Genomic DNA, 16,698 nt, shown 5'->3' with positions numbered 1-16,698 from the left:
GGAGCTGGATTTTTCAGCTTCAAATAAACTCAATTTCACATTTAATCAATTAATCACTAATATAATTTAGTTTTCTGATCTGATCTTTACAAATGTCACAGAAGGTTTGTATACCGCACGCGCAAAATAGATGACGTCTGGCTCGGCGCCCGCATGTCGCGACTATCATTGTTCGCAACTTCAACCCTTACCTCGTGGGCGAAAAATGGGGCAAAATTACGTTAATATCAGGGATGACTCGTTGTTTACGTAATACTACAGACATAAATATACTGACACAGTTCGAATTTATGTGCTGAATCAATGGGAATTCGTATGCTTAACTTGTGATTTACATAAAAGGAATAAAGTACCTTGTGAAATTCAGAAAATTATACGGATACAATAGTGTACAAAATTATATAAAAGTATAAAAAAGGATAAAGATTACAATTCTTTTGTCTTTTTAAAAACAAATTTCTTGATTTTGGACAATAATAAAAAATAGTAGTTCTATGAGTTGTTGTGAAGATTCGTGTATTTAGACGGCTCATTAATGACTTTAGATATGCCAACCTAAGAACAGTTGATCTATCTGCATTTGACATATTTTTATTATTGTATTTTTGTCTATATTATAATTTATCTAATGCTAATATCAGGGATGACTCTTTGTTTACGTAATACTACAGACATAAATATACTGACACAGTTCAAATGTATATGCTGAATCAATGGGAATACTTATGTTCAACTTCTGATTTACATAAAAGGAATAAAGTGATAACCTTGTAAAATTCAGAAAATTGTGAATTATGAAATAATATGAAAGATTGCGACTTCATTGTATTCTTTAAAGCAAATCTTGATTTTGAATAGTTATAAAAAAGTGACAGTTCTATGATTTGTTGGGAAGATACATTCTCTATAATCATGTATTTACAAGGCTCATCAAGAACTTTAGATATGCCAACCCAATAAAGATGATCTATCTGCATTTGACATATTTTTATTATTGTATTTTTTTTTGTCTATATTATAATTTATCTAATGCTGATGATATATTTTTAGTTTAGTTTAAAATTACATTTTGAAGTAAAAATGGATATTACTACTGCTGATATTAGGCTGGTCGAAGTGGGTATCGAACCTATAACCCCGAAATTTTAAGATCATATTACTCACAAATAAAAGCCATGATATGGCTTAAAATATAAATTAAATCTGATATTATTACCAGGTAAAAGTAAAGATAAAGGACTAAGTGAAGGTAAAGAACCAGACAAAGGTAAAGGTATAGTACCAGGAAAAGGTAAAGAACCAGGCAAAGGAAAAGAAGCATTATCAGAAGAATTTTGTAATTGTGGCGAAACATAATCACAACATACCAGTGAAATAGGCCCACTGAGGTAACCACGTAATAAAAACAAGCTGAACCTCGTAGATGGCTTTTCAACGTACTTTTCAAAGTAATACATCTTTAAAACGGTGGCTCTGAGGGAAAAAAAGTATTAATACATTTTTGTAGATAATTTTATGCTCTACAATTTTGTCTTTGCTCATTTTGCGATAAAACTGAGCATTTAGCTAAAAATCGCAAAAAATACATTTTTTGATCTTGCTTTGTGCCCTATTTTTTATCTCGCTCCAGAACGATGAGGACTTTTAAGATTTTTTTATATCTATATTTTAAACAATTTTACCAAGTTACAGCCCATTATAAATATTTGTAACCTTCAATGCGAAAATTGACCGGACTATCAACCAACTAAAATATTATTATATCCAAACCAAATCGATAAAGTCCACCAGCAAAATCGAATATTAGAATATGTAATTATACACTATGTTGGGGTGTTAATAAACGTTATTTACTTTATCATCGGATCGCAGTAAACAACCGTAAACCGTTAATGCCCTTGCGGCATATCTCTCCAATGTACCTACTCCCTGTACGTGGAGATCGTGTTTGACATCATTTAATGTTATTTATAATCGCGTGCAGCAGCCCGGCACATTTACTTCGAGTGTTCAATTTTGGTCCGGAGAGTTCTATTTGCACTTCATTATATGCATATATTGTTGTATGCATATTCAACCCTTTCCCGAGGATTTTCGATTAGGCGAAATGTGCTAGTGGTGCTTGTTTGCCTTTAATGGGTTGAGCCGCGTAAAACGCGCTGAACGAACGACTGTCGGTCTAGGGCGGAATTGTTTATATTGCGGTTGTTTTTGTTTTATTCAACGGCTTTGGGTTCTGATTGCGAGCTCTGAGTATTTTGGCTAAGTATTGCGCATTATTTTGGTAAGCGTTTTTTGAAGCACACACAACATTGGAACCGGAACATAAACATAATCACAGAAAATTGAATAAAGTTTTTAATGAACAGATGTTTTCTTATCTTCTCTCTAAATGTAATGAGTAATTGGTAATAGAATGATTGAGAACCTATAAAATAATACTGTGAGCTATAAACAACAGCTTAAAATTATGTGCATCATATAATGATAACGATGAAATTGAGACCACTAGTAAAATATTTTTTTTTAAATAATCTTATTGAAATATTCTTATAAATACTATTGCCATACCATAGGTGATCGTTAACGTTATTAACAATTATTTTTGGAAATAATGCCAATTATTATTATTGACAACTTGAATCAAATAAGACTAAATGGAAAAAGTAGATGTGTGTGAAAATTTTTTGACGATTTTTATGAAACTTTGTATAACAATAGATTTCCTAGCCTAAACATACTAAAATATTATAGTCTTATGATAAGCAGTTAATTTTTTATAATTTAACCGATTTTTGGCATAGATTCTAATCAGAACCTATATGCCGAAGATCGATATACGTTCTGTTTTTCGTAGATAGCTACTGATTACAGTTTACATCCACGCTTAAGTAAAATGCATTTCTATAATACAAATAGTTGAACTGAAATTTGTTAAACAAATTAATTTAATTTATACCATTACCGACTCGTATTGATTATTTTTTAGTGAAAACAAAAAAAATATTTTTGAAATAAGCAGTTGAACATTTTGTCTAATTAGCTAAACTTCAATACTTATTGGTTAAGTTATTATATATACGTTTCGGGTTAATGCAACTTGCCTGAAGGAAAAATGCTACTGAAACTAGTATTATGAATTTTAATAGTACGTTTCCGAATCCTAAAAGGCCTTATAAATTCCAAAACTAATATCCCAGTATTTAACTTTTTTTTCATTTATAAATAAGTTTGTGATTAGGTTTTATAAATATGCATCTGCTACATTATAAATTCAAAATATTAACATGTACAAAAATATGTTTATTAAAATAATATCGATAACAAGTAAAATTTTCACCCCTAGGTCGTCATACGCGATACCTATTTCGTTTGCAATATCAAATCCATCCATTATCATAGTTTGATTAAAGCTGTGCCAAAATTTCATTATGAAATGGATCATAAAGCAATTCCGGTTAATATGGTCATCATTATTTGTGCCATAAAAATTATAAATCAGTATTCAACTGAAAATTATGGTATTAGCGAATGTGGCATTAATTCTGTTAAAACACGGCTGTGCAATTATTATACATTATGATATTTTGTTGTCAGTTTTGCAGAGCTAAGCGTAATTAAAATATTAGTACACAGGGAAAAAATAATATTGTGAATTATCTACAGATAAATACACGTTAATGCTAAATAGCTACTGCAGAATTTGTTAAAAACTATTAAACAATACCAAAAGCTTTTTCAATGAAAGCATTATAAATGTATGAAGTGTAAATGCGCCTGATCTGTATAACACATCAGTTTTATTTATCCAATTTATTTTATTCTTTTCCTCCTCGTAAGAATTACAGTATATTCTCCTGCATTGTGCGTGCAGGAATTAATATTAGCTTTCCATTTATCGTTTTAGGCAACGTCGTTGATTCGGGGCATCATAAAAATTTTCATTAGTTCCTTGCCAAACACATCATCGTACAGTATTATTTGCCCAATAATCGTAAATTGCAATTCATTGACGTTTATATTACCCGAATCGGGCCTAAATCGAGAACACTGTTTTCTTAATAAAATTGAGGATTGTAGAGTATTCAAACAATCTGATGTAAAAGATTTGGGTAAGAATTAGAAACTGTTTGTTGATACATACTTGAAAGGCAATAAAAGATATATCAGCGCTATTCAAAAACTGTTTTTTAAAGAGATGATTTAATAAAAATGAAATATAAACTTCTCCTTCGGGAAGTTAAAATCATCCATTCTTACAAAAAATTGAAAAATAAGGTGGAAGGGTTTTATATACAGGGTGTCTCAGAACTTAACGTCAAGCCAAAACGGGGTGTCCTGAAACTTGCCAACAAATTTAGTACAGTTTTTTATTTACAGTTAACTAAGGCCTCAAGGTCGAGCGAATATTTTTCACTGATATCCTAAAAATGTTATTCACGGTTATGTGAAAGTTTAATTAAACAAAATTAATAAAAATTAACCACAATAACCAAAAAGTTACCATAATTTTACCAAAGCACTAGCTTGCATTTATAAGCTCGTATTTCCAAGCAACGTGAGTTAATTGTCAATCTTATTACCCCGATTTGGCTTGACGTTAAGTTCTCGGACAACCAGTATAAAGATAAATAAATTATTTTATAATATACGAGGTCTGTTCAAAAAGTTTTCGTAATTTTCGTTTTTTCAAAAAAATATTTATTTATTCGTCTACATTAATGTGGTCCCCTTCAAAGTAGTCCCCCCCAGATATAATACACTTATGCCAGCGTTTTTTCCATTTTCGAAGCACCCTTGATATTCACTTTTTGTATGTCCTTGAGCACTCTCGGCGATTTTCTTCAATCGAGGAAAACCGCCGTCCTTTCATGGGTCTCTTCAACTTTGGGAATAGGAAAAAGTCACACGGAGCCATATCTGGTGAATTTTTGCACTTTGCAACACTTTATTTCATTTTTACGCAAAATTTAATACAAATTCTTTGACTTTTTCAATTCTTCCATTGTAAAAATCGCCGAGCTCAGAAAAACACGTCGAACCTTAGCGACTACCACAGACAAAGTAAACAGTGAATATAGCTGAAAGTTTCATCATACTTTAGGGGCATGTATACCAACACAATAAAAAAAAATTTGACAATCAGACACTCCAGACCCGCGAAATTTAATTATTAGTAATTCCGGGTACTTTTGAACAGACCATGTATAAAGTAGAAATGAATGTTGATAAAAGTTTTGGTTGAAATTTTATTATATGGAATCATACTGCAATTTCTTTACAGTACTGTTACTGGCTATTAGTATTAATTAGTATTCGATATATACATTATTCACTTAATGCACTATAAATTCAAATTTTAATTTTGCGCGTGAAGTTGCCTGAAGCCCGGCGTCTCCTAAATTCAAAATTGATAAATTAATTAAGAATCATTTCACGTTTTTAATTACAAATCGAATTCTTTTCTTCGGCTTCGTGACATCTAATTTATGCCATCGACAGTGCATGTTAACGGCACATCCGTGGCGGCGCCCCCGCGCCGTAGATGAGTTATGGCTAGGCGTAGCGGGCGGTTCCGACGTAGCTGACCGCTTTTCTTCCCGGACTCAGAGTTAATCACAAACGTCCATAGGTGCAGGCTATTTATTATGCGTATCGCATCATGATCACGTACACTTGATTAATTCGAACTCGTAATTCATCGGAAAATGTACCAGTCGGATATTCTGGGGCAAGAAATAGAGTAAAACGGCGGTGTTTTGGATTACTGAAAAATTAGGAACGAAAATATATACGTGTAAAGGAAATTAATCTTTGTCGCCGTATATTTTTTTTGTTAAGTGATAATTTTTAGTGTACCGAAAAAACAAGCAATGTAATTGTATTAACATGCTCTTTTAGTTTATGATATACAATTAATTCATAAAATAAATACATTTGCACGTTTGATAGTAGAAAAATGAAATAATATGTACGGATAAATGAATTCAAATTCTACATACTTATTCATTTTTTTTTTAATTTTTATATAAATCCTTGTTTAAACAACTATAAGAAACCGAACTAATAACGCGTCTTAATCGTGAACTTATATAATTCAAAGCGCTGTAACGTAATATAATACGCAAGAAATATCCTCTAATATATATGGCAATAGTTTTATATATATATATATATATATATATATATATATATATATTAGTTTATATGTGGCAATAATAATTTCAAATTCATATATTTTTATTGTATAGAAAATACATGCATTCTATCAAAGCTACAACAAACATTATTACAAAAATGTGTTCATCAAATATGAAACTTATAGTCTTAAAATTATAAAATTATTTATTCCAACATTTAAAGATAAAATCAATGTACATTTCTTTAAATCAATGACTTCTGTTTTAAATTCCATATAACAATTATTTTTATTATGATTTATCGTTAAGATAGATCATTTCTGAACTACCTGATCCATAGATTGAATTTAAAGTAATACTTATACGTCACTGTCTTACTATAATATACGATTATTGTTGCCATAATGATCTCTATCTGATATTAAAGTATCATACTAATTACCATACGAATGGTTATTATGATATGATATTATCTTCAAAGGAATTCTTCTACCTGGATGAATTTACGACTTCCATTAGAGAAATTATATAATGTGTTATAACCATGTGTATATGATCGTTTTGGATGTAGAGAATTAGATATTGCAAATTATTTAGTAGCTAAAACTATATTAAATTATTCAGGAAAGTAACAATTAAATAATTAAAAAAGAATTTTTAAGGTTTTTATTTTATGTATATAAATTACTCGCCTGTTATGTTTAGTAGAAAATAAATTTCAAAAATCTATAATATTTATTATAAATCTACTAAAATTAATTATGTTTTGCTATGAACATGATTTTAATTAAATTGTTTGTATAGGAATATATCAATGGCAATTAGAAATAGCAGCCTAAGGAAAAATCTATGCTACAATTGCTATTATTATTTCTATACAATCTGTTAATATATTAGTTTATTTATAAATATTTTAAAACTTAGTTTTAAACACTTTAAAATTTATTGTAGTAATATGTATTGTTTTTATGATTAATTTTATGCTCTGGGTTTTTATTTGCTAAAGGTTTTTGTATTACCCCATAATTTTTATAATTAAAGTTAACATTACAAATTTTAGAACATCTCATAAAATTTTGATTTAAATATTTAAACAACGAAACTAACATAGACGAAGGCATTTTTCGATAGCATTCAAATTTAAATTGTTACAATTTGTAAGTAAGTCTCAAAAAATAAGATTTCATATAAGAGTAAACATGGCAAAATTATAAATTAATGGACCAATTATCTGATAAAATAGAAATGTTATGGTAATGGTATATTAAGGGTCTATCTTCGTATTAGATGGTAGTAACTAAGGTTTGTCGGTTTTCACAAACCGGTTTCAAAAGCCGGCTTGCAGATGGAAATTATGAAATTTGAAACCCGATTTTTTCTATGATGTTTTCACTGTGTAAACAGAAAATGACAAATATAGCTAAATAATTTATATATTGGAATTTTTGCTAAGTGAACTACAACTTTTGAAATCCGAAATCAGTCGAATAATAGAAATACATCATTACACAAACACATAGCCACAAATTTTAATAAAAGTTTTTTATTTAAACATGTATTATTTTTAATTGTTAGAACTCTTTCCTTTCACTACCATAAAAATATTCACATTCTCATATATGAAAATGATGCATCAATAACGAATAATTATTTAATTCAGATCAACTATTAGTTCTTTCTTGTACTAATTAAAATTAAAATAAATTTGTGTACTGTTTACTATTTTAACAGTAAATAAATTTAGTCAAAAACTGCTCTGAACATACTGCAAACACGCGTTTCACACTAAAAACCTAACCTACAAAACGTACAAACGTCGAATAAAAATTTTATCATTTTACCTTTCTGATGTCCCTAAGATGGCACATGACTGAAGTTAGGTTTTATGTATAAAACGCCTCATCGCACAGCAAACACATAGCGTTTTAGCAGCTTCTTTCTACCAACTAAGACAGGTCAAGATAAGTTAAGTGAGTTCTTCTTCGTAAAATAGCAATACCATAACATTTCTAATTTATGGGAGAATTGACCCCAAATTTTATAAAACCGACTGACTAAATAAAAAATGTTTGAAAAACGACTTAAGTCAAATACAATTATGTTCTAGGTCAATTGCAAAGCAATATCCATCTATATCCTCAAAACTATTTCCATGTCATTATGAATTATTTAATTCCTCGTCAGCAAAGTCCATAACTTACATACATAATTCCGGTAATTAACTGCTAAAGAATGTGTGATTTAAACTATCGGCCTAACAAATAAATTGTTTTCTTTCTACGCCGCCCGGTGCGAGCGTTTTCACGGATCGTATAAAAGAGTATAATGTTATTGTTTCGAGAATCATAATCACGCCATTCATAATGAATAGTTCGGCCTTTATAGTTCGCACAGCGGGCGCGGGCGGACCTCTATGGTCGCATCGACCATTAGGACTAATTTAAATAGTAGCAGGACACGTACAACGACTTCCTATTTTACTATTTTCGAATTCCTTTTTTGTTTTATCGCACAGTCACGTGAGACCTGGTCATTATTCCAGAAACGCGCGCTCCAAGAGAATTATCATAATAGGTCGAGAGCTGGATTTCGCCAAAGGACAGAATTCTAGAAAACTCAATACCCATTGTTTCTAACTGGTATTTTATCGCCCAGGGTATGTATAAATTTTGACAGACTTTCTTTAGTTAGCTTCTTAGTAAATTTGGTTAATGAAGTATATTCTACAAATCGTTTATTTGTAGACCAACCCAAATTGGTAAATTACTGAGATCATACTAATTCAGAAGTATCACTATATAGGAATGCTTATAGATTAAAACAGTTGAAATTATTAACTCCTAAAGTGTCTTTAAAAAAATTTTATTGTAAATCAAGCGTTCTAGTAAATTTGGTTAGCAACGCAGATTTCTAAAAGCGTTAATTTGTAAACATACTATTTCAAAAGCTTAACATTTCGATAATGGTTACTTTTAAATTTTTGAATTTAGTAATTTCTAAAGTATCATCTAAAAAATATTGTAGTGAGAAAATTGTAGTAATATTTGATGATAAAGTGGATTTTTCAAAGCATTTATTTGTAAACCGGTCAAAAGTAGTAAACTATCTAAATCACTATTTTAATTGTTTAGGAATGAATAACATTCGAAATTGTTAACCCTTTCAAAACAAAATTATTGAAATGCGAAAGTTGTAGTAAAATTGGTTAATAAAGAAGATTTTCCAAAACACTCACTTGTAAAAAGACCGAAGTCAGTGAACTTTTTAGATCATACTATTTGAACAGCTTAACTATGCAGAAATTATTAGTTTTAAATATTTGAAATTATTAATTCCTAATAGGTCATCTCAAAAACAAAGTTATTCTAAAGTAAAAGTTGTAGTAAATAAAGTAGATTTTTCAAACCGATCAACTTCTTTGATCATACTATTTCATAAAAGCTTCACTATTGATAAATGGTTAATTTTACATATTTGAAATCATTAACTCATAAAGTATCATATCAAAAACAAAATTGTGAAGTAAAACAGTGCAAAATTTTTGTGATAAAACAGATTTTCCAAAGCATTCATTTGCAAAAATTGATAAACTGTTGAGATCATAATATTTGAGATGAATCAATATTTTGAAAAAGTTAGTTTTCAACATTTGAAACTGTTAACTTTTAAAGTATCACATCAAAACAATTTTTCCAAAATATTCACTTGTAAACTGACCGAAATTCATAAACTCCATAAATCATACTATTTAAGTAGCTTAATTGTTTAGATGTGGTGAGTTTTAAAATATATTTAGAAATTATTAACTCCTAAGGTTGTATTACCTCTCAAATCTAACAACAATAATTTAAAAAAATTTAAAGCTTGTAGTTTTTCATGTGTGTTTTATTATAATGATTACATTTAATTAATCTTCTGATGCGTAAAATGTGTTAAAATACTAAACTATATGCCTTGGATATCCGTCTATGATGAATAATCATTGCTTTATCATAATTATTTTTTGAAAACACATCTAAAATTAGTTCAAAAGTTGTTGTGATTAAATAAGCTAATTTTCTTCATAAGTATAGTATAATTATTATAATTCTAGCTCAATGTAGTTTTAGAAGCAATACCGGTGGTTTTTGATACTGTTGTATAAAGTTTTGCTTAAAATAACACTTCAAAACATATCACCATAAATTTCACAACTTCGGCACGGGTCGTCCTTTTTCAAATTTATACTACATGTAAATCAGAACTCTTCAAAGTATATTTCAAATCTTCGAAACTTGTTTCAAATAATAATACGTTACGTTAATCGGACATATTTTATGCAAACAATTCGGAAACCCATTTAAACTTTATCGCGATACCATGGGGGATTCGTTTGAAGCGCGATTTTATTTTATTCCAGAAAAAAGTTTGCGTTGTTACAGTAATATAGAAGTATATAATACATGTGTATTTGTAACGATTATAATAAAATTAACATAGTTACTGAAAACGCACAATAAAGAGAATATAGAATTTTTTATCTCTCTTTTGAATAGATTATATCGAATATTTTGCTTTACCTTTTGAATTGATTGTAAATGATTGTTTTACAATATTGTCTAACACTGTACAAAGTGAAAGAATTGACTTCAAATCTTAAAAACAGTATTTATTCAGAGAAAATATTATTATTCAACTTGGTTATTTTTGATGGTAGATAGTTAAAATTATATTATTATCGTTAAAATATTGTTAATATTATAACGATTGGAAAAAGAATTATTTAGTTGGAAAAACAACTATTGAGATGTTATGTCCTTAACTGGGCAATTGTGAATAAAATAGAGAATAAAAATAATATATGTTCAAAAGTATAACGTTTAAAAAAATGCAAGTTCATGTTCTCTGTCTATTTTTTCATTTTTTGTTTCGTTTGACCTATGTACGATGCAGGTCAATTTTAGCAATTTATTTTGTATGTCGTGTTGTATTTCCCCATGTCTATAACAGACATTGAGAAATACAATACAATATACGTAGTAAGTTGCAAAAATAAATAAAAATACTGTTATGTTTAGTATAGTATAGTATTATTTTGTTTTTCTCATTTACGTGTTTTTCGAATTATCCGAGTATCGCGTAATTCCATCCCCCTGTGCATTAACCTAAGTCGATACCTAAATTGTCTCAGATATATATATTTGATCAATGACCAATATATTTGATCATGCGGCTTGCATGATCAAATATATTGGTTTTGCTTTTTTTGCCGCGTTGCAAAAGTTTAGCTATAGGGAAACTCGTAATTCTTGCGAGATCGCGTGAATAGGATTTTAAACACATAATCCACACCAAATCCTCGCTTTGCCACCAGCACCACCGACCGACATGCACGATATGCATTGCAACTGGAGAAGATAATACTGTTAGAAGTTAGAATATTTGAAAAGTTTTTAGATACTTTTTACCTATCTGGATATAACGGTTTATTCATTATGTACTCTTAGTCCATTACTTAATATTTAGATGACTTTTATAAGATCTTAATATTTATAATGCAGAATGAGAATCAATATTCTTAATTCATAACAAAGATAAGATAAGTTCTGCAATTTCAATTTCAATTCAAAAAGACAGATTTCAATATATATACTGGTTACAATATGATGATGCATTGGTACAAAAGTCTACCCCTTGGGTATTATACTTCATCATTAGCGGGAAGTCGCGTAACGCCGGATAGCACCTAAAGCCGGACACTCTATTTAACACGTATTATTTAAGCGAGTATAAATCTTTTTATTTCAAAATACAAGCGAAAGGGGCGAAGGGAGCACACAGGTGCAGGATCACGCGCCAAGACTCACCTGTGAGGCACACGGCCACGGCGGGAGCAACCCTTTGTTGTTTTAAGCGCAAAAACACGGCGTCCCTTAGCGTCCCTTAGCACCGGACACTAAGTTGTTCCTTTAGCGCCGGAAGTAAACATATTGATATTTCTTGTGAGAATTGACGTAATTTATTCCAATTATTTAATTTTGTTCTGTATGAGTGCTAACGATCACTACATACCCCCATTCTTCGTATTTCCTAGTCGAAAAATAAAAATCTTATGATTACAATGCTCCAGCTGAGAGCATCGGTGTGGCCCAGCCAAAAGGGTGGATAAATAGTCATTTTTTTGCAATATCTAAGAATATTCGTCAAAGACACATGTGAAAACATTCCAAAGTGTAGAGATGGCTACAAATGTGATCAATGCAGGTTATTTTGAAATGTCCGGTACCAGGTGCCACTGTTTAAAATCATATTTTTTTATACCAAAGTTTGATTGATAGTATTAATTATTTTTCAGCAAAGATTGCGGCTTTGTTAATTTAGTTTGATTTCTAACATTGCTATTTAACAAAAATCATAATTTAATAAACATTTCGTAAAATTTTTTTGATTTATTTATAAATAACCTTAGGTGTCCGCCACTAGGAGACTTCCCCCTACATATTTATATAATTCGAAAAAAGTGAATTTTTTGAATAACACGATGTTTTCTGGAACGTAACTACCGTGTAAAACGGGGGTTAGGTGTATATTTAAAAATACATTGCCATAAATGTGTTAATTTTTCATACAGTTTTCATTAAATTTATTAAAATTCTTTATATTAATTTACTATAGGTATAATATAAGACGCTTCATACTTATCACCACAATCCATTTCCGCGTTGACACAATGTTTGTATATCTAATTAAATTCATCGGGCTGATGAAAAATACCACCTTTATTTATTTTCTTTGATACTCCCATAGTTGGGGCGGTTGACTTGCGAGTAACCAGATAGCAAGCTGGTTGCGACGAACCCCGCGAAAAAAATCTGCATAAAATATTTACGAGTGAGCCTGTTTTGCATATAAATGTTATCGGGAGTGCGCGACGTATGTACGGTGTCGTGTATTATCAACAAAATTCTCGCCGTCGTGTCATACGCAGGATTCGGAGAGTTTTCCGAGTTTTTCTCTCTCGGCGTAAAATACGTTTACCACTTATTGTCAATAGGTTTGGTTAAAAGACGAGCACGTTCTTCTGACATCATTTATGAAATTATTTTTGTCGCGCCGTTGAAAATAATGTGGAAAAATAAGATGTATTTGGCCGTCTAGATGGAAGTTAAAGTCGTTGCTAACCATATAGTAAAAAGGATTTCAGAAATTATCTAGGTAGTTTATAGGACTGAAATGAAACTAGTTTTAGTGCAATGCAAATTAATAAGAGATACACTTGACTGAAAAATACCACTAGAATACAATATGTTAGCATCTCACCACTAAAATATAATATGTTACCATCTCCCCGTAATCAATTAATGGCAATGTATTTTAAATTACTCTAGATAGAATAATTTGCTCTACTTTATAAATTGAAGCTAAAAATGTTATTATGGCTGTACTTTTTGTTATGAATTGAGAATATTGATTATCCAAAAAATTGCTTTGAATTATTTTTTTTAACAATCCCTACTATTAAATTACAAGACAGGAATGCCTGGTATAAGAGATCACCGAACAATATTTGAATTATTAAATACCAATTCCTTATTAATCAATCAATTGGTCTGAATTTGTAATTTTCTTATTTATTGACATAAAATATATTGTTTATATCTTAGTGAAGCAGGAGTGTCTGGTATAAGAGATCATCAAACAATATTTGAATTATTAAAGTACACACATAAAATTTAGTTTTGATTTGTATGAGTGAAATTTGACGTTTACTTGAAATTTGAAATCAAAATATTTATACTCGCTTAAATAATACGTGTTTATAGAGTGTCCAGCGCTAGGTGCCATCCGACGTTACGGGACTTTCCTCTACTGCGAATTTTTTATGGATGCAGCAATATCGAATAAAGGCTTTTTACAGCTAATTTTCGTATATATTTTCTAGTGAAAGTCAATGTCACTGTTACTTAACATTAGACTGTCTGGGGCTGTTATCAAACCTAAAATCTATCATAATATGAAATGAATAACATTATAATTCCTATCTGTCAGAATATGTAATCAAAACCATTCTATTATGAATAGAAACGAAACGTAAGGATTACCATTTGGTCTAATTAGTTGGTTTTATTTATTAATTTTATTAGTTTCTACCTCAAATATCTAATTCTACTTCCATACAAAGTACACCAATTATTGTCTAAATCTATGTCTAAACCATCTTATTACATTCCTCGGTTATTACAGCTGTATTCAAGGAATGTATTATCGAAATTACTCTAGTTCATAGAGAATGCAACACAGAACCAAACAATTCTTGAGTTTCCTATTGTAAGGAATTCATTCGCTTTCCGGCAATATCGCAACGTGCTTTGGGATTTATTTCAGCCAGCGATTGGAAACTCTATTGTTGGCCTAATCAATGCCACGGCTTCTTAAAGTCGAGCCACAATAGAGTTTCAATAGAGTTATAGGCCATGTCGTACGTATATTTCGTTATATTGCCATATTGGATTAAAACTTTTACCAAGTGCCTAGTAAAGTATGGTTGGTAATTTATTTTATCTTTATGTACTGCAATACATGGAGTAAGCGGAACGCGTAGTTGTCGAAGGGTTTTCAGACATATTTATGAAGGAAATGTTGTGATTGTTATAAGGGGTTTGTGGAGAATATTCTGAGTATGATATTAATGTCACTTTGTTCTTAAATCTTATTTTTATAAATTAAGTGTTTTTGAGTAATTAATAATTATAACATATTCAATACCTTTTATAAAAAATAACATCAATCTAATTCAATTCTGTAATTCATCAACTCCTACATGCTTTACATACTGCAATCAATTTTAATACCTAGACACGGTTCAAGCCTAAGACTTTCGTGTCGTGTTCAAGAGAATTCTAGCTCTGAAAACCAAACCCTTAATTGTGAGCATTGTTTTAATCCATCACAAGCTAAGATAAATAAGGTTTTACTCCCTAAAGGTCGACCAGTCGCAGTCTAGCCCTTATTCTCAAAGCTTATCTTCAGAAGGAATTATCCGATCTCATTGTCAGTTCGTTAAAATGTCAATGGGATACACACCGAAATAGAAAGGTAAAAGATTATAATAGATTATAGAGATGTTAGTACAAACATAAACGTAATAAACTAATTAGATTTTTTCTTATTATATATTTAAGAGCAATCTGTACTTAACAAGTCTTATGAGCTGTTGTTCAGAAACGATGAGCCATCCCATAATGAATTTATTATAACAATTTCTGTATTACTGACGGTTTTTTTTATTGATGCATCAATGTCCAGTGAGGTCTATTTACACTTTGGACAAAATTTTCATATATATATATTTTTAGTAGAAACCGATGTTACTCCTACTTGACATTAGACTGTCTGGAGCTGGTACTAAGCCTGGAACCTCTGAATCGAAGTCCGTAGCTTTAACCATTAGGACAAGGGGGTCCATTAATAAGATGAAAAATATTACAATTCCTATCTGTCAGTATACGTAATCAAGACCGTTATAAATAGGCGTTGACAACTTCCATGAATATAGAATGGTTTCAATGAACTTTCTGGCGTGAAATAATCATTCGTCACATTTCTCGCACCTATTGCGATTTGCTTTAATGAATTCAGTGTAATTAGGGAACATTCATTCATCTCGACACCGCGCGAAATTCATTAACGATTTACATCTGGAAATTCATTAATAGATTGACAAATAAGACCTAGTACAGGAGTCGAAAGGAATTTCAGAAATTGGAAAAATGGTAAATAAATATACCTTATATTTATTTACCATTTACTTTGTCACGAGAAAATATAGGTAATTTGTTTACAACTATTTGTTAGGTAAACAATAGGGTAGAGCGATACATAGAGCTCTAATTTGACTTTGAGCAATTATATTGTGAAAACCAATCGAATTATTTCGAAACACATACCACATATCAAACAAACAACTATCTAACTAATCTAAGTAACTAATCTAACTCGACTAAGTAAAAATTTCAGTTAATTCATCATTGTAGAAATGTGTTTATTTGATATTTTTTTAAAAAAATGTCACTTAGTTCTTTTACCCATGGGCGGGGTTAAATGGGACAGCCAAGCTGCAAACAGGTTCAATTTCTTATTATTAATTTTAAAGGAATTTCATAAAATATAGCTACATTATTCAACCAATGCAAAATTAAATTTTATTGGTACATTTTTTACATATATAACACTGTATATAACTTGATCTGTATTTTGTCAGAAATATTCATCAGCAGATTTGCAAAAACAATTTATTTAACTTATCTCTTGTAAAAGAGAGGTTTCAGCCTATTTTACTCTTTCATTTACTATTTTTTATTGTTTACACTTTGCTAGGGTAAAGGTCAATATATATAAACTTTTATAGACGTTAAAATAACTATTGAATTTAACTTAAAGATAACAATATATCTTAGAAAACTTTTAAATAACATAGACTTAAAAATTATATTGAGGTTTCGTGAACTAAATAACAGTGCTCAAAAAAACTAACAACGAAAGAAAATACCTTTGTTTTGGATTTTCAAATATGTCGTTC

The 16,698-nt window shown here is 30.0% G+C and overlaps 1 protein-coding gene across 1 annotated transcript in view; it reads left to right on the top strand.

Moving 5' to 3' along the window:
- Positions 1 to 1,080: 1,080 nt before the first annotated feature.
- The window catches only part of LOC113366845 (cytochrome P450 12b1, mitochondrial-like), a 22,732-nt gene continuing 7,114 nt past the window's right edge, over positions 1,081 to 16,698 (top strand). The window contains exons 1-2 of the mRNA XM_026608496.1: positions 1,081 to 1,120; positions 1,220 to 1,336. Of these exons, the coding sequence (XP_026464281.1) occupies positions 1,081 to 1,120; positions 1,220 to 1,336 (157 nt within the window). The remainder of the gene's footprint in view (positions 1,121 to 1,219; positions 1,337 to 16,698) is intronic.

The sequence above is a fragment of the Ctenocephalides felis genome, unplaced genomic scaffold, assembly GCF_003426905.1.
Source record: "Ctenocephalides felis isolate EL2017-DRISC unplaced genomic scaffold, ASM342690v1 CF-g0.4_SCAFFOLD_01170, whole genome shotgun sequence".
NCBI lineage: Eukaryota > Metazoa > Arthropoda > Insecta > Siphonaptera > Pulicidae > Ctenocephalides > Ctenocephalides felis.
The sequence above is the reverse complement of the archived record's forward strand: the minus strand, read 5'-3'. Positions and strand labels throughout refer to the sequence as shown.